At 31.6% G+C, this 27,956-nt stretch overlaps 2 protein-coding genes and 1 long non-coding RNA gene across 3 annotated transcripts; 2 read left to right on the top strand and 1 right to left on the bottom strand.

Moving 5' to 3' along the window:
* Positions 1-745: 745 nt before the first annotated feature.
* On the bottom strand, positions 746-27,337 carry LOC130900362 (serine/threonine-protein kinase ATR-like). The gene is made up of 24 exons (XM_057810902.1): positions 25,419-27,337; positions 23,729-24,277; positions 22,607-23,278; positions 21,704-21,930; positions 20,134-20,760; positions 19,457-19,565; positions 18,420-18,655; positions 17,458-17,677; positions 16,875-17,048; positions 15,002-15,145; positions 14,716-14,886; positions 13,205-13,439; positions 11,957-12,204; positions 11,713-11,883; positions 11,466-11,653; positions 10,438-10,567; positions 9,452-9,796; positions 8,947-9,224; positions 8,089-8,298; positions 3,990-4,219; positions 2,991-3,142; positions 2,650-2,809; positions 1,060-1,304; positions 746-1,002 (listed from the first exon to the last, which is right to left on the bottom strand). The coding sequence occupies exons 1-24, from the start codon at positions 27,195-27,197 to the stop codon at positions 829-831; spliced, it is 7,674 nt and encodes a 2,557-aa protein (XP_057666885.1). The 5' UTR covers positions 27,198-27,337; the 3' UTR covers positions 746-828.
* Positions 5,123-6,024, top strand: LOC130900378 (mitochondrial intermembrane space import and assembly protein 40-B). The gene has a single exon (XM_057810931.1). The coding sequence runs from the start codon at positions 5,241-5,243 to the stop codon at positions 5,667-5,669; it is 429 nt and encodes a 142-aa protein (XP_057666914.1). The 5' UTR covers positions 5,123-5,240; the 3' UTR covers positions 5,670-6,024.
* On the top strand, positions 22,895-23,757 carry LOC130900383 (uncharacterized). Its single transcript, XR_009060161.1, has 2 exons — positions 22,895-23,169; positions 23,438-23,757. It is a non-coding gene; the product is annotated as an uncharacterized LOC130900383 (long non-coding RNA).
* Positions 27,338-27,956: the final 619 nt, after the last annotated feature.

Genomic DNA, 27,956 nt, shown 5'->3' with positions numbered 1-27,956 from the left:
AAGAGGTAGCCTCTCCTAGGCTTTGTCTGTACGAAATGAATTAGACATAGCCTAACTGAGGTTAACTCTGACCCGGTTAATCATCGAGAAAAAGTCTAATTTTCCAGACTGAGGATATTCTATCAAATTAATGTACAAAGGAAAAGGATCAAACACAAACACACATGTCATTAGGATATTTGAACAAATTCTCTGAAGTGAAAAGACCAAGAATTACGGCAAACATTTTATTTTTAAATAGTGTGGTTTGAAAAAAACTCGCTAATAGTTGCCAACGCTAATAGCAACAAAAGAGATGGTAACCTAGATCAACCACGTCCTTAATGGAACGTCGAACTGCCGTTCTCATCGAGGTTCCATCTGGAATCGACGCAGGGCCAGCGGATTAGTAGAAGGTAAATGCTAGTAGGCGTCTTAAAATTTGGAAGAACAAAGGCAGATCTCTAGGAGTCAGCAGTCCATCCACTTCGCAACCTACATCGAAGATAAGATCCGGAACAGAGTTTTGCTAAGTCCGTTGAAGGGTTTCTGCGCCAGTCCGGCCGAACTTAAGCTTTTTAGTTTTTAATAAAGCAAATTGTGTTTAATCGTTGTTTTGCTTTCTTCTACGACTCCATACCTGAACAGCTTCGTAAGGAACACGAACATACAGCATTTATTTAATTTTTTTTTTTAGTTCCTTAGTATGAGTCTGTTTTCAGGTGACCATTATATTAGCATTATAAAGTGCGTTTTCCAAAATGAGTTTCAATTGATTTTGTTTTTATTAAAAAATTTGGGAAAATACATTTATTTCAATCAATATACAATACATAACCTTAAAAATAATTACAAATATGCTCCCCATCCTAAGTACATCTGACAAAGATTATCGATACTAACTGCTTCTTTTATCAAGTAATTTGTTTGTCCTTCTACGGATAGAGGCATTGTTACTGTCCTATTTCTTGTTTTAACAGATCCCTTAAGTCTTAATTCTATATTCTTTATATGATCCACTGCCTGTAACAGATTTACATTATAAAAAAAGTAAACACTTACAATTATATAATAATTTACCTCCTCATTTGTTCTTTCAGAATTATGAATGTTAGGTAAAGAAGAATGCCTTGGCCAAGATACTAATGGATCGTATACAAAAGGAGCTACTATTGACATCAAGGTATTGGAATTATCTCTAAGTACTCTTAAAGTACAAGCGCACGATTTCCTGAAAATTCCGTCAACTCCCAATGGACCCATGGCAGCCACCATATTGTGTGTCAGTCTGAAAGGTACACGTTCGGGCCAGTCGAATTTTTCCCCTGAAATATGCGCGATAAAATAATATCAACAAATTACCAAAGAGAAAAAGTGTATTTAGGCCCTGAATATTTGTGGAAAATGGTGAAACAAGATTATCTCATTTTCTTTTTAAAAACGATACAATGCCTCGAAAAAATTTACACATAAAAAATGAAAAGGCTCCTCTCTTTATAGGTGCGAATATACCCTTTTCGTTCAATGTGTGGAGGTCGCGGCTCGTTCCTGAGGCCATTCTACCCACTAAAACCACACCCCTTTCTGCTTCCACCTTTCTAAACTGTAACTACTACTTAAAAGTTCAGGTTGTCTAATATATTAACAAGTTACTGTTGCATTCTCAGGTATGTATCTTTATTGAAAGTCAGCTCTCTTCAGAATATCTTTTATCATCGTGGCAATAGTAGACCAGTTTCTGTCAGAAGGTCGGTACAAAATTTTTAGTATTAAAGATGGTGTTTATTTCCTTCCGTGTGTTCCCCCGATGGCAGTAAAAAAAGGTATAATTGGCGTTGTTGTTACAGTACATATAGGACTCCCAATGACATGGAAACGCTTCTAAGTTCCAGATAATAGTTGCATATCCAGAGAGTGCTTGTGTGTTTCTCTTTGATCCACTTAGGTGAGTTTTGAATGAGCGTTCTCGTCCAATTGTTTGTGTTTTCCCACCGCTGCTGCCATCTAAACACGCAGATTGCAGTTTTTCGCCACCTCCATGCAATATCTCCAGACTAGAGCTATGTAGAGGATGGTTGAGTAGGTAGCTGAACGCAGTAATCTTCTTCTGCTTGCCTTTGGTCCTGTCTAATTTGTTTTTCTCTTCAAAATAGGCATATCGTATTCGTCCGATAAACATATTTCTATTATAAGTGAAGCTTTAAGGTTAGGAAACAATAAAAAGTAGCTGCAGGCAAGATCTGGTAAATAACATGGGTGATTAACCAATTAGACATGGAATTCATGAATTTTAGGCATGGCGATTGTCAAAGTGTGAGAAGGTGCCTTGTACTAATGGAAAAGCATTTTCTTTTATCCAAATGTGATCGCTTTGTGATATCCCACAAACTGTCTCCATCATTTTTCCTTTCAATAAAAACCGACTTTGCCTTTTTAGGAGGATGTTCGCTTTTTGCCATCCACCGTCTTGACTAACTTTTCAGACAACTCTCGTTTATTAGAGAACAAATTTTTGTTTTATTGAGGTATTGAATATTATCAGTAGTAAAATATTTACATTAAATAGAACCGCTTAACGTAAAGAATCAAAATCTGCTTATTAATAACTATCTATACACGTTATACTTGTCGATTAATTATGTGAAAGTTTATTTTATGGTAATAACAAACCTTTATTGAATAAACAATTGAAATCTACATGTACAACGTCACCGCATGTAGAATCCAACTGAATATTTTCACCATGTCGGTCTCCCAATCCCAGCATGTATCCAGCCATTGACATAACTGCAGTTGTTCTAACATATGCGGTACGTGCTGTTAACCAACTCTAAAAATAATGTAGTTATTGAAAAACACATATTTAGATTATCATGTCAGTTGGTAATAATCTGAATGGACTCAAACCACTACCATTACACCAACACTCACGATTAAACTATCTCATATGAGCGTTTAGTTAACAAAGTTATCGTCTTCAGTCGAGTCTGACCTTATTTAACAGTACTTACTTGTGCATCGGGAAAGGTTTTCCTGAACCATTCACCTAATATTGGCGGATGTCGTGGTATCAACTTTTTCAAAAAGACATCCCGCTTCTTTTCAAGAGAGTCTCTAATATTGCAACAAGCATCCCTTAATTCTTTTGCCTTCATTATGTAACCTGTAATTGATATTTTTATAAATATTCTTCATTTTGTGATGACGTCTTGTTTTTAGGTCTCCTTCAATTGAAATTTCGTTTAAAAACAGAATAAATATTGACTTTTCGACCTACTACGGTAATAGTATGTCAAGATGATGATTGTGATGATTTTTTTTTAATTTAGTTTAAAAATAGAATAAATCTTGACGTTTTGACCTACCACAGTAGTAGTAGGTCGAGATGATGATTCTAATGATTTGTTTTGATTTTAGTTTTCCTTCAATTGAAATTTAGTTTGAAAACAGAATAAATCTTGACGTTTTAACCTACCACAGTAGTAGTAGGTCAAGATGATGATTGTGATGATTTGTTTTGATTTTAGTTTTCCTTAAATTGAAATTTGTGATGATTTGTTTTGATTTTAGTTTAAAAACAGAATAAATCTTGACGTTTTAACCTACCACAGTAGTAGTAGGTCAAGATGATAATTCTAATGATTTGTTTTGATTTTAGTTTTCCTTCAATTGAAATTTAGTTTGAAAACAGAATAAATCTTGACGTTTTAACCTACCACAGTAGTAGTAGGTCAAGATGATGATTGTGATGATTTGTTTTGATTTTAGTTTTCATTCAATTAAAATTCAGTTTAAAAACAGAATAAATCTTGACGTTTCGACCCACCACAGTAGTAGTAGGTCAAGATTATCAATTAAAGGAGACCTAAAATCAAGACAAAAATGAAGGAGGCCTAAAATCAAGTCAAATTATTACTAAATATACGTATACAAAAGATCTAAGAATTAAAAATACATTTTCATTCGACATATAAAACATATTTGGAATTAATTTTGATATTGAATTTAACCTTTTTGCTTATACAGAGATAATAAAACTGGTCTCAATCCGACAAGGTTGTGAACCCATTCTATCAATCCGCATTCTTCATTGAGTGGTGCTACAGAATATAATCTAATATTTAGTCTCCTCTGTCTAGCTTCACCTTCTCTAGCTAATAAATGGTTAACTATATCGTTGAATTCCATAAGGCGAAAATCTTTTCTCAAATCGTCTTTTGGTTTTAACATGAAAATATATCTAGAAGAGAAATTATTTTGTTAGTTGTTGCTAAAACTGCAGCTTTAAATAATTAAATTTATTTATTAAAACAGTTTTTATATTTCGAGTACATGTACTGACGACAATCTTCAAAAGCTACTACATTACTTTACCTAACCTAACTTAACATAACCTAACCTAACCTAACCTAACCAAAAAATCGATACGATGTAACTTAGAAACTCGACTCAAAAATTATCGAGGTAGTTGATCATTTTAAATACCCGGGAGCGAAATAAAGAGTCATGGAAACCTTTTTAACAAAGTAGGAGAGCAAACAATAAAAATGGTCCCAATTTTGAGATGTAAGAGATGTAAATAAGACCAAACCCGAGTAGGATACTACAGACGATGAGAACAGTCGAAATGAAAATACCAAGAAGTAAACAAGGCAAAACTCTACACGACAGAATACGGAATGAAAATATTAAACAGCATAGGAATGTGGGTAAGACAGAGACAAAAATTCTGGAACAAACATATAAAAAGATTGGGAGACGGTGAACTTGTTAAGAATGATAAAATAAACAACCTAGAAGGAAGAATCACCAAAACGATGACGAGAATAACGGGGGAGACTTGTTGGCAATGAACAGGAAGTAGCCTACTGATATAGTCATCCATATTAGAAAGAAGAAGAAGAAAAAGTACAGATTTTATATAAACATTTCGTCACAAATATAAAGCGTAGAGGTAAGAAGAATTAACTCAGTGTATCAAAAAGTTTGGAATTACAAAATCGATTTACTTTTTGCAAAGACAATTTGAATTTACGTTCTAGTAACCAGTAGTGGTATCAAAGAAAATAAATTATCAAAACTGACATGTAATATAAAATCTTTAAACTGGCTAGCGATCACTTATGTAATAGACACAACCATACACATAATCAATTGAGAAGAAGAATTAGGTTAAGTTATTCCTTAACTTTTGGAAAAATTTTATATCGTCAGTAAAAAAATTCTTATTGTAATTTATAAACAATAACGAGACTAAAACAATGTCATATTGTCAGAAATTAGGTCCCAACAATAAAGATATGGTAATTTTTGCTACGAAAGAAGATCATCAAATACCAAGTAAAGTCAAACTACCCGAAATAAAACCTCAACCTGGTTTGGTATTAGAAAACGGTGATATTAATTGGAGTTGTCCTTGTTTAGGAGGATTGGCAACTGGTCCTTGTGGCGTCGAATTTAGGAACGCTTTTACATGTTTTCACAGCGCAGAAGGAGAAGAACAAAGCAAGGAATGCTACAGTCTTTTTAAAACGATGCAGAACTGTATGGAAAAATATCCAAATTTATATCATAAGAATTTGGGAGGTGACAGAGACGAATTATCTAGTACAAACACATTATCCGTAACAGATAGTGAAGTAGAAACTCCAAAAGGTGTTGATAAAAAAGACAATATAGTAAAGAAATAATTAACATACCCTTCCTATGTATGAATGGATTTTGAGTTTTGTTTGTTGAAATTTGGAATTATAATGCATATGAAATTAATTATCCTAATCAGTTGAATTCATAAATTTAGTAGTTTTACTTTTTTAATAATTGGTTAGTTAACATTGTCCTTTTTCAGATGATTATTATTATTTGAATAGGGAATATGTTGTTAGAGATAAAATGTAATTTAATAAGAACAATATAAAAATTGCAAAATTCTTGTGATTATTTTTCAAATGTTCTTAATTCCTATTAGTTACTATGTTTATTCAATGAACAAAGACAAAGAATTTATTTGTTCATCAACTTATTTAATTATATAAGTCAAGCATATATTATCTTTTCCTTCATTTCCTAGCATTCTTATAAAATGAACAATAGAAAAAGCATAGAGCAAAAAGAGTGAATAAGGATAAAATCAATTACTGGGACAACTTACAAGGGCTGAGACAGGCAAAAACATAACCAGAGAGAGTTTGCACCCTAACCTACAAATACTAATAGGAGTCCTATCAGGGCACTGAAAGACACCTGAAAACACTAGACTTAGTAGATAGTACAATGTGCAGAGGACGAAATTCTACTCACTTTCTCTTGAAGTGTGGGATACTATGGAATTCTGGAGCACTAACCTGGGCACGTATGAAATAGAAGACAAAGATATTCTGAACTTTCTAAGTGGAATTAGATTAATAAATCGACTACAAACACTAATATCACAACAAGAAAGGGGGACATAATAAATCCTTTGGTTTGCAGTGTATATAATACCCTAATACACATGCATACTTATAAAATGAGCAATAAATTTTGTGGCCGTCAAGTGAACCTTGAGAGGATGTCACAAATAATAGAAACATGTGAAATTGAACTAACAAAAATGGTCATGCGCAATAGAATGAGTTTTCTTTCTTTGACTGAATTTTGACCAACTTCTAATAATCTAGTACCATAGTCAAACCATATGATTAATTTGATAAAAGGTGAAATTATTAATCTAGAAGAAGATGAATTAATAACATTAAGAGGAAGTCAAACAAGGTATCCAAAAAGAAAAAAAGTTGCTTATTATCATAATATTACTACAAAAATGCTATAGAACCCAGGTGAAAAAAGACTTCAATATGAAATATTCATAAAAGAGAGAATATAAGAAGAATGGAAACTAGGAGGCAGTGACTAACAGATATACCGAAGGAACATTACTAAAGCACTTAGAATGCTTCCTTTGAGTATGGAATAGTCTGGACAAAAAAATCATTCTCATGGAAATGTATACTTCTTGTGAAGCCTCTTCTTTCACAATTGTACATTAAATTACGCCTAATTGAATGAATATCAATAAAATGGTTGATCGCAATGGGTGCGGATTTTTATATAGGAAAGAAAATTTCTCATACAAACTTCCTAAATTGTTTCATCAATAGCTCAAGAAACAATTTACCTTGATCTTTTGTTAGACAAAAAACTACATAACTAAATATAAACCAACTAAATTTTATCAAATTAAGCTGATAATCCGAAAAATTACAGAATAAAATAAAATATTATAAAATCAAAAAATATATGGTGCAGATAAGTGATTACATTACATATTTCTATATATTTATGGTGGTATATGGCTTTTGTTGATATAAGCAATCTTTGATAGTCACAATTAACAATTGCATGAATTGTGGACACAGGAACAAGAATTCTTTCTTCCACAATAGGTTTATCGTCTGTTTCTTTTCTCATCCTGGCTATAAGTTGTGGTTCCACATCTTTCGTGGTCGACCTCTACTCCGTGTTCCATTTGGAGATTTATACTTATATGTTGATTCCGATATTTTTTACGTTGTCATATCCTTTAGTTTAAGTTATCTACGTCACATGATCTGATGTTTTAGCTTCTTTCTCGATCTGGTATCCGCCATCTTTGTGGTCTGCAAAAGATGTTTCGTTTGGGATGTTTTTGGCATTCCGCCACTTCATTTTCGACACATATGGCAGATTTTGATTTCGTGCCAATCAGAGTGTGTTTAATGAAGTTTCCAATCATCATTTTACTGTGATAAGGAGCTTTTGGTTCGGAATTCAATGTATAAATGAAGAATGTTTGGCACTTTTATACTTATAAGTACCAATTACTTATTACAGATTAAAGACAATTAAAGACCATGCTCCTTATACCGATAGGAGCTAGAAAGTGAAACCATAATCCAAACGTTATGCATTTGTTCTACAATTGTTTAAGAACATCTAAGTATGTGAAATTGAAATTTCCTTACTTTTAAAGTATCTCACTAGACTACAGTGAAAGTTGCTTTGATGAGGTTTCCATATATTTTTAAAATAATTCCATATTAGGACCATAAATAGTTGGAGCGATTAAGGAAAGAACTAAAAGTTTCTTACCTTTTTCCATCTGATCCTTTTAAAGCAATCTTTCGGGGTTTTTGCAAACTTTGTAGTACACTGATTTCATCTTCAATGCCTACGATGTACACATACGCATTTGGAAACGGATTATGCTGAGCATTACTAAAATCCGGATTAGGTATAATAAGTTTTCTTAATTTGAACGTTGGCATCATAATTTCACTAAAATCATCTTTTGCCAGTAACCTGAAACAAAAATCAAAGTGTCAGTTTTCCTTTTTATTAATCTGCTAATAAATATTTCATATTTCAATTAGCTTAAATAGATTCAGAGGCAGTTCATAAGCGACTATCAATTATATCCTAAAGAGGCTCTATTGGATTGCGGCCGAGGCTATTAGCTGATGTACACGAGTTACGGAGATCCAATTATACCCTCTGGGCTCCAAATTCACCTCCTGTAGCCACGTGGTTATCGTATCATTGCATATTTTATGTTTACAACTTCAAAATAAAATCTTAACGTTCGAGGTAGTCAAAATCAGTACTGATTAGTGTTAATTGTACCCCATAACGTTTATCGGGTCTTCTTATAACATTCTTATATCTAAACAAACAAATGTTTATATAATATTGAAAGCAAGAAGAAATTAAATTCCAGAAAAGCTGAAAAATACAAAATTAAATAAAAGTGAGATTATAGCATACCAGAGAGGCAAAGTGATAGAATGCACTAGAAATAAATAAACGACTGTACCACTTGGAATATATATACTTGCAAGAAGCTTTCTACAATTAATGTAATAGCTGCAGCATATTCTTTTAAAGTAAGATTATGATGAGTTAGGTTTTTATTTTAAAATAACGCAATACTTGCAAGAATATTTAATTTACCTCGGTAACGTTCTTAGTAAAGAGTTAACACTGGCAGTATTAGCATCAGCTGGTATTTCTTTATTGCACAATTCAATCAATTTTTCTGCTAAACTCGTGAAATCTCGAACCAGCCTAGTCAAGCTTGTGGTTTTCAATCTAGGATCGCAAAGAATTTCTGCACATCTTTTCGACCTCACAGAATAACTGGATTTGATAACAGAAATAACCATCCACAAACTTTGTTGGGGATATTGCTGAACTAATTTAATTATTATGGATTTCAACATTATGTACACCTGAAAATTGAATAAAAACATAATTTAAGTAGAAAAAAATGAGTTTATTGGGTAGGTATAATAAATATTGGATCTGATTGATAATTAAAAGAATTGAAAGTACAATTTTTAGCAATATTATGTACATCTATTTCTATTGGAATTACCGGAAAAGATCTATGAACTTCATTGTCACATTAAATACTCACCCTGTATATATAATTTGTAATAATAAACAGTAATTTTACCTCTTTTTGTGGATGACATATTCTCGATACTAATTGCGAAAATGCTGTTAGAAATACATAAGACGGTAGCCTTTCTAAAAAACAATCAATTAACTTGGTCATGCGCAATAAAATGAGTTTTCTTTCTTCTTTGACTGAATTTTGACCAACTTCTAATAATCTAGTACCATAGTCAAACCATATGGATAACATACGGGGCATCGATTGGTAAATGTAGTGTGTACCGTATTGCAAAGATTTACCAAAATAATTGATCATCTGCAGTTGTAAATCGCTTCCCCTAGAATCTTGTTCGGCACTACTATAGCTTTGAAAAAGTTTATCTAAGAAGTGTGCTAAACAAACCTAAAATATTTTACAAGTTATATATATTTAGGATAGATAACAAAGACAAAATAGGAGAATATCACAATGATATTGATTTTAATATACTTTATTGACTTCAAACAAGCAAACCAACTGAAGTCTGTTAAATGTCAAACAAATTGAACTTCTTTGTAGATTCAAGAAATTTGTAACACACAGTGTGTTCTATTAAAAAAAAAGTAGAAAAGTAGTAGATAAGAAAAACTAGTGTAACTGCCAAAAACAAATTTTAAAAAAATATATATTATCAGTATTTTCTGATACACATTTCGCCTCAGCTTACCTTAGTGAATCTTTTTGTAATTGTTATAAAAAAATTTCTTATTTCGTAACAAGTTTAATAAAAAAAAGTACATTTCCTTTGGTCATAAAAAGCGGGGAGGTTTGAATGTACTTAGTGGTAATTAGTTTTTAAGTAGGGTCTTGTAGGTTAGAAGTGCGCATTAATATGGAAGTAATATCAGATGCAGTTAAAAACAGTAAGCACAAAAACGTCCACAACTGATCTTCAGAAAAGAACAGAAGTAAAACGAATAAAACAAAAAAAGAGTATATACATACAATAATTAATATTTTTATCAACATTGTGTATATTTATTATCGAAGACTAAATTACTCACAAGACTTTTCTCCCATTCTTTAAATATTTCTACGGATTCTTTAAAAATTTGTCGGTTAACATCAATGTCTACGTTAGATAATTCTTCATTGTAGGTTGCCATTAGAAGTTTCGCTTCGGCACACAACTTCCTGATTGGAAAACAAAACACGTATAAAGGAAAACAGCTTTAGTAATTAATCCGAAATTTATACAAAAATATCAAAACTTCTATTCACATTTTGGGTTTACACTGCGCTTCAAAATTAATTCTTATTTATAAAAGTTACAAAGAGAACCTTCTAGTTTTTACAAACTGACGCCATAGAATCAAAATGTCCATTTAGCTTGAATCAATTTTCAATGTTTGTCAAATGTATGAAGTTTATTGATAAAAATAAATAAAAAAAATTATTTTGCACTATTTAACACTCGAGTAAATATTGTTATGTTTATTGTTGTTCACATAATATGAGCCAGTTATTTCTTTTTCCAAATATTCAATAAAAAGTCCCAAAACACTGTGGCCATAACCTTATTAGTCAAAAAAAGTTTTTTGATATCTTAATTCCTTACAAGTAGTCTATTATTTCAACTGTATAGTTATTTCTGGGGTATAACAGTGTACCCAAGTTCCATCTACTGTGACATATCAATGGAAAAATTCAAAATTCACTTGGATTCGGTTCGTCGAATTTTTAATGTGAGCGAGATTTTATTAACCCTTTTTGACGTAGTTCCAGTAAATAACGGCACTAGAAGTTCAGAATGATTCGTCTTCATATGGCCACTGTTCAAAATAGACAACTGACATATGACAGAAACATAGCGGAAACTCTTAATTACTTCTGTCAACGTATAATTAAAAAAATTGTTTATACGACGCATACTTTTTGAAACTCAGTGTATAATCATGAAAGTTTTTGAATAATCTCTGTTTTTTTTTTCACATGTGCAACACCTAACAATATTTTAATAGGATATATGCGCAAATATAAAAATTTCAAATTTGGATGTGTGTGGTGATACTCAGAGTTTGACTTCACGCACCTTTGTTCTATTGTAAGCATATCAGGTGAACTGCCTTCCGGCATTATAACTTCAACACCTCTTCTCAAGCAATGCAGTGCTTGTTCATGCTCTTCTCTTAGCCAATGAAGTTTTGCTTTATCCAAAAACAAAGTGGAAGGTGCGTATTCTTCTGCTTTTATAGAGTAAGTATAAGCCTGCTGGTGCATCTAACAAATCAAAAAAGAAAAGGGAAAATAAACAGTCGTTTAATAATGTTTCGACTTACACCTGCCGATCTTGCCGTTTTAGCGCTCAAAAGCCAACTTTCTCCAATTAACGAATTCAAGTATGGTACGGCAGTTTGAAATTTTTCCTCGGCAATATGTTTCGCTAAATTCAAAGACACTCGTCTCAAACATAAAATAGGTTCTATAATTCCAACTGATTCTTGTACAACCTAAAATAAGTATAATTATTTGAATTTGTGTTGAAGTGATATTACAAAATAAAGAAGTGGGAGTCATACTCACTTTTATACGAAGTGACCATTCTTTTGAAAGTTTTTTTATAACGTTTTCTGCATACTCTCTATTATTTGGACTATCCAATAAATCAAAAATAATTTTTTCTACTTGTTGGAGTTCATTCAAAGCATGCAGTTTTGAAACACAACCGTAACCGCTTTTGTACGCCCCCTCCTCTAAACTTGTAGCACTGAACGAAAATACTTGTTGCATCATTAATCCATCTATCGTCGATTTGAAATAATTTCGTTCACCTGAGCAACCACCAAATTAAATTTAATTATAACAAGTACAGTAGACACAAAAAATTTTGTTCAATATTATTTTTTTATTCCCATTTTTTCAAAGCTTTTTGAAAATTTTTATTTATCTATGTTTTCGAATGTACTGTATTTTTAACTAATATCATAAAAATATCTAATAATTTTTGTTTGTTTTATAAAAGAGGGAATTGTATTTTCCTCCCTTCCTAAACAAAATATTTTGTCTGGATATTGCATTCAATGAACTTTTCTTTTGATGTAATGTGGCAACACTGCTCAAAATCTTGGACCCCAATAAAGCCACTAGCTCCGATGGAATACCACCAATCGTATTAAGCAAATACGCAGTTGAACTAACAAGTCCTCTATGCAAACTCTTCTCCTTATCTCTTCCTCGCAGATTGACAACTTGCTCGGGTGCAACTACAATTCGATTGCTTTAGTCTCAGCAATTACCTAGGTCATAGAGAAAGTTGTTAACCAGCAAATCTTGAGTCTGTTAACAGCTTCAGAGACCATCAATAAAGCTTTCGTAAACATAGATCAACCGGGGACCTCCTGACCTATCTCACCAAGATATAGATAAATATAGGAAATTCAGAGCTATTACACTAGTCATATCGAAGGCTTTTGAAAAGATTTGGCATGCTAACTTTCTAAATAAAATGAGATCGTCCGGTTTTTCATATTTACTTATGACTGGATTAATAGTTTCCACAAAAAATGATCCGACCAGATCGCTATCGATTGACACACCTAAGAAAGGTTTAAGGTCAACACTGGTGATCCCCAGGGATGCATTTGTCACCGACTGATCACGTTCATGACAACTTACAAACAATGGATGTGAAAGGGTGAGGAACGTTGGTAAAAACAGTCCAGAAAAATCGAATTTTGATTCGATGTTACAACTTCTCAAAATAATTTGTGGTACCAAATAATTTTTTACTATGACAAATATTGATTTTGAATAGTTTTTGTACATACACACCATTTTTTATATGCAATAAAGCTTTTCCTACTTGTACTCCCCAACTTTTATTTTTTGATAATTTTGGATCTTTTATCAGAGTATTCAATTCATCATATTGACCCAGCCTCCATAACGGCTCAGCCTGCATTTCTAATAACATATTATTGAATTCTTGCTGACTATTTAGAGCCCCTTTTACAAAATACAATGCAGTGTTTACATTGTCCAATCCTAAGTAACACTGTGTTAAACCCTAAAAATAAACAAAACATGCATGTAGTTTTTGTGTTCACAAGACGTTACAACTTATCTTCGTTAAACATTTTATAAGCTCAACATCTTTACGTTGAACTAGCAATGAGCAATTTTCTTTACCAATTTCATTCTTAAAGCTAATGGTCTTACTCAGTAATAGTTTCTTGTACTCAATACAATTCACGTAATATATACACATATTCCTTTCAAATCTTCTTCCATTCAAATGATCTTGAAGCATTTGGCAAACGTGTTATCCTCTGGTTATCAGTGTCCAATTTCAAGTCCAAGTGTACCAAGGGGTATATACTTTGTTTCTTAGAACTATAAAATCTTAATATTATTTTCTTCAATATAATCTCAGAGTTGTACGACCACACAACTAAAAACTACTAAAAGTCGCTATCCTTGGAACAATCAACCATTCACCTAGACTTGAACCTTTTAACATCACTGTGTAAACTGTAAAGCTTATGTCTTTGAACCTCGTATGTGTAAGTCTTGGACACTCAACGAAGATGCGGCCGCAGTTTCTTCTTTTCTCAATTACCAGAACCTACCCTGTCTGCTAATACATCGATGGGAAGTAGTATTTCACTTCTTTAAACAGAACAGTTGTTTGACAAAATAGGGACAAAGCAGATCTATGTCTGTCTCAGCCTGTATCATGCCAGGCGTTTTTATCAATTTCTGAAAAGACCGTCTGGAGAGCAGACTTTCCAGTGTTGTTATACACTACACCAAAAACAGGCTCTGTATGCACCAGTGTCGTGAGCGTTACTTGAGTAATTGGTTCCCAAACGATCTGGATATATTGCTCACCAGTTTATGTAGAACTTTTTCGCATTCCAGCACCAGCCTAGGACACTCCAGTTCAGCCATTGTGGCCAGATTTAAATAACTGTGTTTCACGGCGTCGATTAATTGCTGACCACATACCTTCATAGCGAATACTTTGGCTTAAAAGAGTGTTCACAAGTGATAAAAAAACTGCTTATTTTGAGGTGTCTTCCGCAGAAGTCCATTATTCTCTCTCAATGATGTGTACCTCCGAGATTTCCGGACTAAGTGTATATAGTTAGAAGAAGCTTATGTTGAAAAATATTATTTCTAAGTAGGAAAGTTACTTTTCCCTTCTTGAAAAAGGAATAGTTTGTCACGTTTCATATGATATCCAATATATTCAAGAATTGTTTATATAAACAACGTGTTATTCTTGTAGACAATCATTGAAGAAGTTTGGAATGAGAAAATGCACTGGAAACTAACTTAACCTGTATATGCTGAAGTTGTAATGGTTGTGGCATTCGTTCATAACAATTAGTGGCATCAGCAAGTTTTCCAGCTACCTCTAAAGCTAAAATTCTTTGTTCTAAGGATGGTTCATTCGGTTGTAATGCCATAACTCCATCAACGCCATCGGGTTCTTCTAATTGTGCATATATCTACAATTATAATTGATTAGTAATAAATAAACAATAGTAATGAAATCAACGTATATAATTATTTTTAATTTTCATCAGGAGAATCAATATTGATATGCACGTAAAAAATACAGACCTCCGCAAAAAACGATAAATTATTGTGAAGTTCCCCATTGGAATCCGTAATATAATCTTCTAAGTACATTAAGGCTCTTGGATATTCGCCAGATTGATAATTACATTTGGCAAGTTGTAATTTACATAATTTATTCAGGAAACACTGAAAAATTCAAATAAATTATGATTAAATTGGGGTGAAGGGCTTCAAATATTATTCTGTTATAATAACGTTACGAACTCGTCCCCGACATGGACCTTGAAGCCGGCCATGTTCAATTATGTTAAAAAATCTAAAATTTTTTTATAGCTAATTTACACTACGTTATGGCCGTTTTTATATAATAAATTTCTATGAAAACTTTTTTGTTTATTTACATTCTAGAAACGAATTATCGAGAAATCCATTTTGTATGAATAGTTGTGTTTAAATAAATATGTTAAGAATTAGATAAGTGTTTAGTAATAAGTCTTAGTGTATAGTTTAGTGATTAGTAAATAGTTAAGTGTATAATAAAATTAAGTAGGTGAGAAACGTTAAGTGTAAATTACCCCATTGTTAAAAATAGTTTGAAAAAATAAGAAAAACATTGAAATAATTATGTAACCAATACACTCTTTAGTAAAATTATCGCATAATCTTGAGCAAAAAATTACTATAGGACTCCAGAGATTTGACAAAAAAAGTAGAAATGTTCATTATGAGTTGGATTTAATAAATCACATTCCAGAGGCTGTAATGGATTGATGTAAGGGTTATAAGCAGGCCATACCATTGCTTGGGTTTTGATTTTGTGATATACGGTCAAGTATTGTATCCCGTAAAGTGGATTTCAATAGATTAACGATATAGCTGTGAATATTAAGAATACCTCTTTCCGTAATCATAATGTCGGTTGATAGAACTACAAAAAATTTTGGTGTAACTAATGACTAACTGACCTGGTCTTCTTTTGATTTCGTCAAATCTCTTAGAAAATTCTTAATGCACTAGAAATAGATTACTGTGCAATATGGAATATTTGTGTTATTTATACTTACAAGAAACCTTTTACAATTCCCGCGAAAGCTGCAGCACACTTTTCTAGGGTGAGATTATCATCAAGGTTCATTTAAAGTTTTAAGTTACAGAGCTAGTGTTAAACAAACCATTTCTGGTACTTCGACGAATTTACATGTTTTATATAGCAAAAAATTATTGATACCTTGTCAAACTTAAAAAGAATAACTTTGTATCAGATAGAAATATTGGATGGCTTCAAAATGAGGCCAGTAAAAGAAAAATCCTGAATTGCAATTTTTAAAAGGTTCAGCTAAACAGCAAGTTTTGCTTTAATTTTGCTGGGGAGTTCTTTTAATAAAAGTTTGAAACAAATAACTAATTATGCGTTAATTTTACTGGGGAGTTCTTTTATTACAACTTTGAGCCAAATAACAAACTATGCGTTAATTTTACTGGAGAGTTCTTTTATTAGAAGTTTGAGCCAAATAACAAATTATGCGTTAATTTTGCTGGGGAGTTCTTTTATTACAACTTTGAGCCAAATAACAAATTATGCGTTAATTTTGCTGGGGTATTCTTTTATTAAAAGATTGAGCCAAAAAACAATTAATTAAATGAAGTAACCTTCCTTAAAAGGTTTAGCCAAACAGCAAGTTTTGCTAATTTTGCTGGGAGCTCTATTAATAAAATTTGTGGTCATATAATAAATAATGCTCTAATTTTGCTGAGCATTTTTATCCAAATAGCAAATCATGTCTTTATTGTATGCTTTACGACAGTATGTAAACTAGTAATTTTTTTATGCTCGAAACAGAAGGAAAGAAAAGTTTCTCGTCGTTCTTATGTATTGATCTGTTAAACGTAAACAATTCTCAAGAATATAAAATACCGTAATAATCTTAAAGTGCTTTTCAGTTGAACCTTCCATTCCTTTTTGCCACTGCCATTCTCTAACCCAGCGATCCAAATAATCCAAAAGTAAAAATACAACTTTGGTACATTGTATTTGTTTAATTTTTTCTGGAGTAACGGTTGGAGTTTCAGTATTTATGTCAGGACGCACCTAAAAGTATATAATGTTTAAATACGTTGAATACAAAAGTGATACATAAAAGAGGCACAACAATTCGTATTTTAGGGATTAGTTACTGGAGATTAAGATAATTGATTTCATGTTATCTACTTTCTCATTTCATATAAATCGTGTAATTTTAGAAAGTGAGGATTATTAAGTTGAAAAAGAAAACAATTTTAAGAATAATTTCTTGAAATTACTGTAAAATGTATATAAACAAATTAATTATAAAAAAGTTGTATACAAATTTTTGGAACACATTGTAGGATACACCTCAAACAAAAAATTTTATTCATCTACTCGGTATAATAACTTGATGATATAATTTGCTGGAATCTATCTTTGATGATCATTTTTCATTTTAATTTATCTCATTGAGGCATAGTACCAAACTTACATTCAAAATTGCACGGTTATCAGTTATGGAACTTGTAATAGTTTGAATTTCAACTAAACATTTTTCCGCAATTCTATCGCTTCCTTCTAATAGTGCATGCAGAAGAATATGCGGCATAAAATGCATAAGAATTCGTTGGTCCTGTTTCATACTCGGTAAATACACTTTCAAAAGCGTCTTCCTTTCGTCTGGTAAAGAGGATATCAAACTGCAAGTCCAGCTGAAATTAATTATATCAGTAACAATATAAAGAGAGATACTAACTATATAACAAGACTAATAAAAACCATAAAAAATTAATAGCATTAGTTCGATAAAAATTTTTATTGACCGAAGACTTGAAATAAATAATGTGCTAAGAGCCCAAATTATTATTTCGAGATAAACACTATTTTTTGTTCTACAATGAATGTGTAAGAATGAACCCTCTCAAAAACAAACATAGATTTATTCAAGTAAATATTTATTAGTATACTTAATATCTTTGGGAAGTTTCTATAGAAAATAGCGGAAACTCTCATGGTGTCATTTGCTGGTTGCTGACAATTTCGATGGTGTTTTCTCATTGCTTCTGCTTTCCTGTGACGAAGTTTTGATTTTAATTCATCATCTTTCTTTGTGGTATCTCTTTTGTATGCATTTTCCATCACTGTAGTTGTAGTCGTCCATTGAAACTCTCCTGGTGTCATTTGCTGGTTGCTGACAATTTCGATGGTGTTTTCTCATTGCTTCTGCTTTCCTGTGACGAAGTTTTGATTTAAATTCATCATCTTTCTTTGTGGTATCACTTTTGTATGCATTTTGTAGCACAAGTATCAGTTGTGGGTTTACGGAAACTCAATTTGATAAATTTCTTTTTGAAAAGCATCCCACGCTTTTACAACTCAATTTTTCCATCACTGCAGTGGTAGTAATTATAAAAAACAATACTCAATGACCGTGAAATACCTTAAAATACTTACTTATACAACCAAGCTTGGAAAGTAGATCCTGATGTCGATCCATATATGGGAGTCGTCAAATTAGTTGCTAAAACTGGTTGAGCAATCATATATCTGGAAGACAATAGTGGTAACATAACTTCTCTTTGAGTATCTGGAAACTGTACCCATAGATAATGTTTGTTACTGTGCGGATCAGGAGAAATTTCATAACCTTTCAAAGTTTCTTGGATGGCTAACGCATATCTGTCCATACTCTATAAAATCATACAACGAAATGACGCTTTTATTTGTTTTGAATATAAAAGAAACAAAAAAAACAATGTATGGGTAACCAAATGGACAAACTTATGTAGTAGTACTAAACCGCATGGTCATTACATGAGTAAAAGAATTTGATGGTTAACAATTGCGGAAACGATTTCTAATAGCCCTGAAAGGTATTATAAAGTAGAATAAGAATGTATCAATCTGGAACTCAATTTATAAACTAGATGGGTGACTTTTTATATCCCCTCGTACGAGTTTTCACCCACTGCTTAGTAAGAGTGTCGTTCTTAGGGCATAAGAATCTACTTAATATTTTGGAATAATATATAACATTTTATAAACTTCAACTAGACCATACTACCAAATCGGATCGTATTCAAACTTATGGAAAGTACTAGCTGGAAAGGATGCCATTGTAACAATTCATTTACCATCAAGCCTCGTATATAATATGATTTGATTTATTTGGTTTTTTGTGGTTCTCTTGAAACCCAAATAGTTCCAGTTTTGAAAGAACCGTTTTTCATTTTTGTGTGGGACGTTCTTTTTCTTCTTCGCTGCGTTTTCATGGTTCGTTTTTTCTTCTTCTTTAATACACATCACACTACCATTCACCACAACTCTAGCCCTGCAGAGGAGTGATTCCTATATCAGGGTCAAACCCTATAAATCTCATCATCAACGTGAAAAATTTTCTTTCTTTCTCATGTTCGAAACCTAAATTTTGTTTTGCGTAATCTGAATGAGATGATATGGGTAATTATTTGATATAATCATAAATACAATACCTGAGTATTTTTTTCAGCTTGGAAAGCTTTAATCAATTCGTTGAGGGAGTTTACAATGAAAGTATCTTCATTTATATAAAAGCAAAATGATGTATCTTCTTGAGTATATCTAAAAAATTAAAAACACTTTCTAATTCTCCACAAAAAAATCATTTGCGCAAAAAAATTTCCAAGTAATGATTCGTGTTCAAATTTGGTACAAAATATACATAAACTATATATGTTGACAAATCTGAACCAGATAAAACGAATTTTCATAAAAAAGAGACTTGATAACTCGTATCTTTTCTTTATTTTTTTATTACTACCCGTATAGAATCTTTCAATTACTATTTACAATTTCTGATTTTCTTTATTCACATTTTTCAGTCCCTACTCACACTTCAGGATCCTTTTTTTATTTTTGTTAAATCACAACCTTTTTTTCCCGCCATTATAAACTTTTTTAACGATAGTCATTGTTTTAAATTATATTCTTTTACGATGTAGTAAACTCTAGTAACTTCTTCTTTTTTATATAATTATGATATGAAGCTACAAAGTTAACGATATAAGGTTCAACATTAATTTATAGATTACTTTATATTAAAAATTAATTTCGATTCATGATTCGATAATCATAAAAGTTTCTCACTTTATTGAATTGCGAATTATGAATATTAGATTGTCCCGCTTACCTTCTAGGTAAATGACTAGGTTCAATAGCTCCCAATTCCCCAAACAGATCTCCGCAGGCCAGTTTCAGTGTTTCATCTTTTTCTCTACACCCCGTTGTTAAAACATCAATAAGTTCAACTATGGTAGCATCAATTCCATTATAATCGAGGATCATTTGATCCAGTGCTTCTCTGTCTTGTTCTAAATAAGTTTTCAGTTGTTTGAGACCCTGTATACGAACTTCTGTGGATTCGTGCATTATGTATTTCAAAAATCTCTGAATCTTCTGTTTCAAATTATTTTTTTCGAACAACTCCAGATATTTCCTAATAACCATAATGATCTCCAGGTTAATTTTGTTATGGCTAACGAAAAATAAATCTGGTATATGATTCTTCATGTGGATTTCATTTTGTATAATGAGATAATTCAACATATCGTTTACTTCTGTTGTACAATGATCAATTAAAGGTAGTAAGGAAACACAAATCACAGCTAAATGTGGTCCTAGTGATTCTATTTCGCATGTACGGATGAAGGCGTCCCAAATTGTGCAAGTCAATCGAGGAAAATTTTTATAATTAATTGTTTGTAACATTGCAATTATTTTGAATCTCAAGGGCATTATATGTTTCGACCCCATAAACCTAGAACAGAAAAAAAAAATGATAAATGCTAAAAGATGACATAATATAGAAATTCCTAAGCAATAGGAGTGTTCAGACCTATAACCAAAGACTCTGAAAGCCTAAGCAACACACTAAGCATTTTTTAAGCAGAAATTTATGCAACTGATAAAAGTGTCCAATTAGAGCTCTAAGCTCCAATGTTATAAAATCCAAATTCGTTTGGGACTGCTTGGAAAAATTAAACGAGCTAGGCAAGAAAAATAAAATGGATTCTGGGACAGACCGGAGCGAAGGAAAATGAAAGAGTTAAAGCTGGAACAGACAAGCCCTTCATGGGACCTGAACCCTTCTATTGTATCAGCTACAGAGCAATAGAAAAAGCATTAGAAAAGAAGAAGCAAAACCAATGGGCTGAGACAGACAAAGACTCTTCTGGGAAACTATAACCATAGAAGATCTGCTGAATGTATCAACCTGAGTGAGCCTAATAGGGATTCTATAAAAGCTCTATCGCTTCAATGGTCACGTCAAGAAGCTAGACATAGCAGATAATGCTGCGTGCAGATTCTGTTGCACAGAAGATGAAGACTCCATCCATAATCTCTCAAAGTGTGAAACACCAAGGAATTCCAGAGCACTACACTTGGGAGTGCTTTGAATAGAAGACAACTTTCACATTCTAGACTTTTTGAAAAGAGTGGGATTGATAGATCAGTTGTGAACACTGGGTACTACGGTGTCGCAGCAAGAAAGGGTATGTCCTCCTTTCTTGCTGCGATAGATCCTTTGGGTCGCAGTGTTTATGCAACCCTCAATATCTACATACATACATACATAGATCTTCTAAAACTATTAGAATGATTAGGAAAACTCTTGATTTGAAATAATAATTGAATGTAACGCGGTTAAAATATTAATTAAAGTGAAATGTTTATCAAACATCATCATTATAAATACGTACTTGAACAAATCGGCCAAACTAAGCAGGAATTTGTCCTTTCCTGCATTTTTAGATATCATTTTGAGATCGAAATATAAGAGAACTCCCAGAAAATGAGATTGGAGATATTCTTGAATAGAATTAGCTTTTCCCTGGTTTTCAAAATCTTCGTTAGAAAGCAATCGTAAAGCTAATAATACTTTATCGTTTTTTTCGTGAAAATTCAAAAGTAGTTCGTTCAAGATGATCTAAAAACACACACAAAAAAATATAAACTAAATTTTTAAGAAAATATGATTAGGAAATTACTCAACAAACATTTCAATTTGAAAATTCAAGTTTCTCCTAAACCAATTCGACTTCAAACAATTGTAGATTGATTAAGAAATTAATTTCTTTAATTTAGATAGTATATAGGTTGTCCTACTTGAACATACTTTGTTAAACATTGAGCATAAGTCAGAAACTATGTGCCTGAATTAGGTAGATCAGCTTATTGCGGATCCTAACCCAAAACGAGATTTTGATCAATTTACTTAAGTTACATATGGTTGCCGGTGGAAAAACAACAAACAACTCATTAAAGTTTTTTTAATTTTGCCAGTAAAGTATAAGATCATACTAGAACAGAAAAAATCGGATGTCGATTTTCAAGGGTGAAATATCGATCCACTGAATCGATTCAGTACAACATGTGGATTTACTTAGTCCGACGAATCGATTCTTCGATTAATCGATATCAGATCCCTGATTAAAAACACTAGATTTTGATATTTTATTGACATAACCCCACAATAATCATATTTACCACCAAGATTTTTTGTCAATTTTTGTTTGACGTTGATTTTTTTGCAGTTTTTCCATTACCAATTTCAAGAATTCAGAAAAATCATGTAATCTAACCAATTGAACCAATGAACTCACCCGGAAATTACGTTTTCTTAAAGACACCCCACTGGAATGAGTGGAATTTTCCAAAAACATCATACACTGTTTAATATCTTCATTAGGCATATCTTCTAAAAATATATGTATAAATATATATCCATATTTGGAAGACAACATTTCTCCTAGATCAATATCCATCATCGTTGCCATTTCTTGTATCAAGTTCTTGACGGCTGGCATCTTCACAGTCTTGGCAACGAAAAATGGAAGTAAATAGTTGCATTCTTGGTTAACAAAATCTTTAGATCCGTAGAATCCCAACATGTGCGCTACCTGTTCTAGTGATGTTGCCAAATTAGACTCAACGGCACAACACAATTGAGTGATTACTTCGCAAATTTCTTTTTTATTTTGACTGTAAATAATCGTTGTGCTGGTTTTATTATTTTCCGCTAATTTGAAACATCTATCAACTGCATCCAAGTTATATTTGGATGTTGGTGTCATAATGAAATGGATGAAAAGTTTCAGAGTTTCTAACCAGACGCAGCCGGAATTTACTTTGCCAATAGCCTCTAAAGTACATAATAACGTCTCTTGTAAGTCAAAATTGGATTCTTTAAGTGACCTTTCTGTGAAATCTAGCATTTCAGAGAATATTACTCTTATAATATGACTTTTTATATCTTCTGATAGAACTGGATTATCCTAAAACGATTAGATTTTAACATCCTTTTCATTATTTAGAATTTTAATTCTAATTTATACAATTTATACCTTTATTTTATAATAATAGACCGAGTCAAATAAAGAGGAAAAAGTAGGAGCTATTGATGATGATTCAGAAAATGAAATATTTTGTTTTAGGCAATACGGAGAATCGAAATCAACAAAGCGAATGCAGCAGTTGAAAATAGATCCAAAAATGGTCAATTATCTGGGAGAAGAAGGCAAGATTTGGATATGGGAGTTGATGAAGGAAACTTGGAGATCAGAAACATTATCGCAAGAATGAGAGGAGAATTTGCTAGTTCCAATCAGAAAAACTACAAGCCTAACTTCGGTGTTCTATAAGATATACATTAGGATAATTGTAGTGATCATTTGAATTTTAATGATTCGTTGGCTATATATAATTGATATTAATTATATACTCACATAGCAAAAAGTGACAATTGGTTCAATAACTTGTGTAAACTTATCTCTAACTTCTTTATTGGGATCAGCTGCAAGTTGAACCCAAATTTGTGTCACATCAACAGAATGGAATTGTAGAAGGTGACTTGAGAAAGATGGTAATGTTCCTAGAGCTGCCATTTTTAAATCTAGACATGGTTTTGATATTGAATTAAGTACGTGTTTCAAATTCGACGATATCATATGGTGTTCAACTTGAATTTTGTTATACTTTACGGCAACGGCATTTTGTCCAAACTTTTGGTATATCAGGTCATCAACATAATCACTATTTGTTTGCAAGGTGCATTTTTTGCAACAGATTGTAGATTGTAGGCAATTTCTATCATCATCCCAGTATACAATTTTTAAAAAGTCCAAACTTACGGCACATAAAACATTATGCAAAGTATATAAAGTGCTTTCCAAGACTTTCGATATTTGTAATAAAATGGCAGGATTTATAATTTGAGATAAAATTCTATCAGTATCTTCAAATATGGTTAAAATGTGAGGAATACTTTCAATAACCTAAAAATTGATATTATTATAGTTGAAACAAAAAGATAAAGTGTTTTTATGCTACAAGTATATAACATAGAGTTTAAAAAATATTAATGATATGCTTCTTACTGTCTTACTACTCAAAAGCAAAAAAATACGCATGATTTCAAAAATTGCTTATTCCAGTCCAAAATTTAAAACTTGAAATAGTAAAAAACCGGTTCTAATTTGCATCAAGCCACGGCCCTGACCTGGTTTTCCTTGGTACCTTGTTAATACTCTAGAAATCAATTATTGAGCCACATGGAATGTCTACAGCACTTGACAAAATATTAACGAAGAGAAAATGTATCAAAATTTAGAGCTTGAAGTAGCAAAAAATCAGTTCTAATTTGCATCAAGCTACGGCCCTGACCTGGTTTTCCTTGGTACCTTGTTAATACTCTAGAAATCAATTATTGAGCCACATGGAATGTCTACAGCACTTGACAAAATATTAACGAAGAGAAAATGTATCAAAATTTAGAGCTTGAAGTAGCAAAAAATCAGTTCTAATTTGCATCAAGCCACGGCCCTGACCTGGTTTTCCTTGGTACCTTGTTAATACTCTAGAAATCAATTATTGAGCCACATGGAATGTCTACAGCACTTGACAAAATATTAACGAAGGGAAAATGTATCAAAATTTTGCCACATATAATCTTTGTACTACTTGTACTTCCACAAGACTATTCCAATAGAAGCAATCGCTGTAGTATTCTGTTCAGGAGGAAGGTTATATTACAAGTGAATGTAGAGGTACATTTTACAATCTTACTAGGTCGCACTAGATGGAATAATTTTTAAGTAAACCATTTGTTGAATTGCAGTAAATTGACATGTTTTTCACAGCATCAAAAAGTATTGATAGATACTTATCAACCTTCAAAAAATAACTATTTCAAGTAGATATATGTGTCAGCATCACAATCAAAATTAAAATATATCCCCAAGTTCTTATATTAAAAAATTGCCAAATAACAAATTATGTATATTTTGCTTTAGAAGTTAATTTGGTCAAAGATAATTTTATCATTGTAAGTTACATCTAAAGCAACATTTGATTAACAATAAGCTTTTAACATATTAGTAATAAGTGTTGAGCATTGTATTATTTAGGTATACTCACCAATAGCATATTATCCAAATTTTTTGATTGGAATTCCAATTTACATATCTTCATATACAAATTTTCTATTTCCCTTACGCTACTCTGTTTTGGAGTGATTAATTTACTTGAAATAAGTAAAAATAATTTATTGAGCGCTTTTAAAGAAATACTTCTTGAAATGTTCTGAGTCCACAAGTATCTGTAAAATGATCTTACGATCATCTTTATATCTCCTATTGTTTTTTCTTCTGCAATAACATTTATAGGAAATTGATTTTCACTTTTATAAACAAAAGTCTTTAGGATCGGAAAACCTATGATGTTGAAAATTATGTGAATATTTTTTGAATTTGTCACTGAAATGAATGCGATAAAAAAGTGTAGAGCATCTTCGAAGGTTGTGTTAGACTTTTGACAATTGCTGGCATGGTTCAAATATTTTCTTATAAAGTTAACCATTAGTTCTATTTCATCAAAATAACTGAAAGAAATTGGGTGATTCCGACTTTTAATTAAATTTAAATTGATCTGAACCAACATTTTACTTAAGCTTTTAAAAAAATGTAAAAATCTTGATATGTTACAGTCCTCTCCACATTTTTTTTGGGCAAGTTCATTTATTATAATTTTATATATTCTAGACCAAATTTTACTTATATCTTCAGAGTATATTTTCAAATTCTCACAAGGACCTTCAATTGCTCCAATGTCGTTGTAAATTTGATCATAAAAACTGAATATGATGGCAACATTGGAAAAATCAAGATTTTCTAATCTATAATCAATGCTATTGTCTTTCAATTCATTACCTACATATTTAGCTGCAATTATCTGTAATTCTTCAGAAGGTGCAAATCCTTTCCTGCTATTTAAGGTAATATTAAAAAGAAATGCAGTAATATGAGGAATATTTGTGAATAGATGTCTAGTCTTTTCACTACTACTTAAATATTTTAAAAGACACTGTTCACATTTAGTTGTATTTTTTTTATTGATCTCCCTTGAATTGAAAGTTCTGTACACAAACTTTTCAAACAAACTTGAAAACAACAAAAATTTGGATTTTATTTCTGGGTGATTAATGGAATCAGTATTTTTTGTAGATAATTCAATAAAAACATCTGCAATTTCCAGCTGCAATTCTTCGCTAGAATTGGACAAGAGAAATAATAGATGATCTAACATTGAAAATGTATATTCATCAAATCCACATGAAGTAAAATTCTTTGTTAACATATACTCTATAAATTTTAGTAACTTTTGTAAAATCAGAGTACATTTGGAAGGAGATTGAATTTCCATAAACACTGGGTTCAAATTGAGTTCCTGATTTAATTCTTCTAAATTTCCGGGAATAAACACTTGTAATACTAATTTTTGGTTTGCAGTTTTATAATAGTCAACTAACAATTTCAATACTTTTTTGTATTCTTTGGATAATTCTTTAAATACGTCTAGCTGTGTATTGAACAATTGGTCCAGAATACTTAGCTGTATATCTACAATAATGTCATGGACTTTACTAAATTTTTCATTGCCTAATAAATAAAAGAACTGCCCTAAAAGCCACACTGTAAAGGCTTTATATTTTTCTTGTATTTCTTGATATTGTTCGTTTGTAACATTGTATTCTTTATTGTAAATAAATAAAATATTGGAATACTCTTTAGATTGTATAATTGAAGCCAATTTCCTGATACTTGCTTCCCAACATTCTGCTTTTATTATAACAGGTACAGTATCATTAAACATTTTCCACATTGAGAATGCAGGTATTTTTTCTTCTAAAGAACTCATCTTCTGTTGTGCCTTCAATAATTTTCTTTATAACTTCAATTTTTTCATAAACTTTTATTTATTGTGATTTTTAATGAAATTCTTTAAATCATTTTTCACGTTACTGATCTTACCGCCACTTGTTTTGATGACTTTTTGATTGACGTTTAACATAATTTTGAATTTTTGACATCAGATCAGTTTGAGCTATTAGGTTTGAAATGTACAGCTACTGAATCAAATATTATTATATTAAATAGATACGAATTAAATAATATATCGATATTCTTCATCAAAAATAAGTTTAAAGCTGAAATCACTAATTATTACTGATAGTAAAATTACATGCGCTTAATAGGTATGAAGTGAGTTGAGCTAGAAAATGTATTGAAAGTGGGTTCTTAAAAAAGAAGTATAATTCTTTTTAAGGTTTCTATTGGAATATCATTCGTTAACATAAATGTAGGTGTAACATAACCTTGGATAATATAAAAAAAGTTTTAAGGGGTATACCATAAAGAAGACTATTACATAAAACTCATCAATGTGTTAAGAAACAAGTAGTGAATCAATAATCGAAAATTCCAAGTTTTTTATGCAAAAAAAAAGTTTCAAATAGTATGTCGAAAAGAAGTTGTCCATTCGATGAAACTGACCAATGCGTTAAGAAACAAGTTTTGAATCAATTTAAAACACGAGAAATTCACTCCCTTGCTTCAGAAAAAACATTACAACTTCTTTTCAAAGGATCATCTAAACAATTTATTCCTTTAACTGATG

This window comes from Diorhabda carinulata, chromosome X (assembly GCF_026250575.1).
Source record: "Diorhabda carinulata isolate Delta chromosome X, icDioCari1.1, whole genome shotgun sequence".
NCBI lineage: Eukaryota > Metazoa > Arthropoda > Insecta > Coleoptera > Chrysomelidae > Diorhabda > Diorhabda carinulata.
Note: the sequence above shows the minus strand (reverse complement) of the source record. Positions and strands in the feature narration are given on the sequence as shown.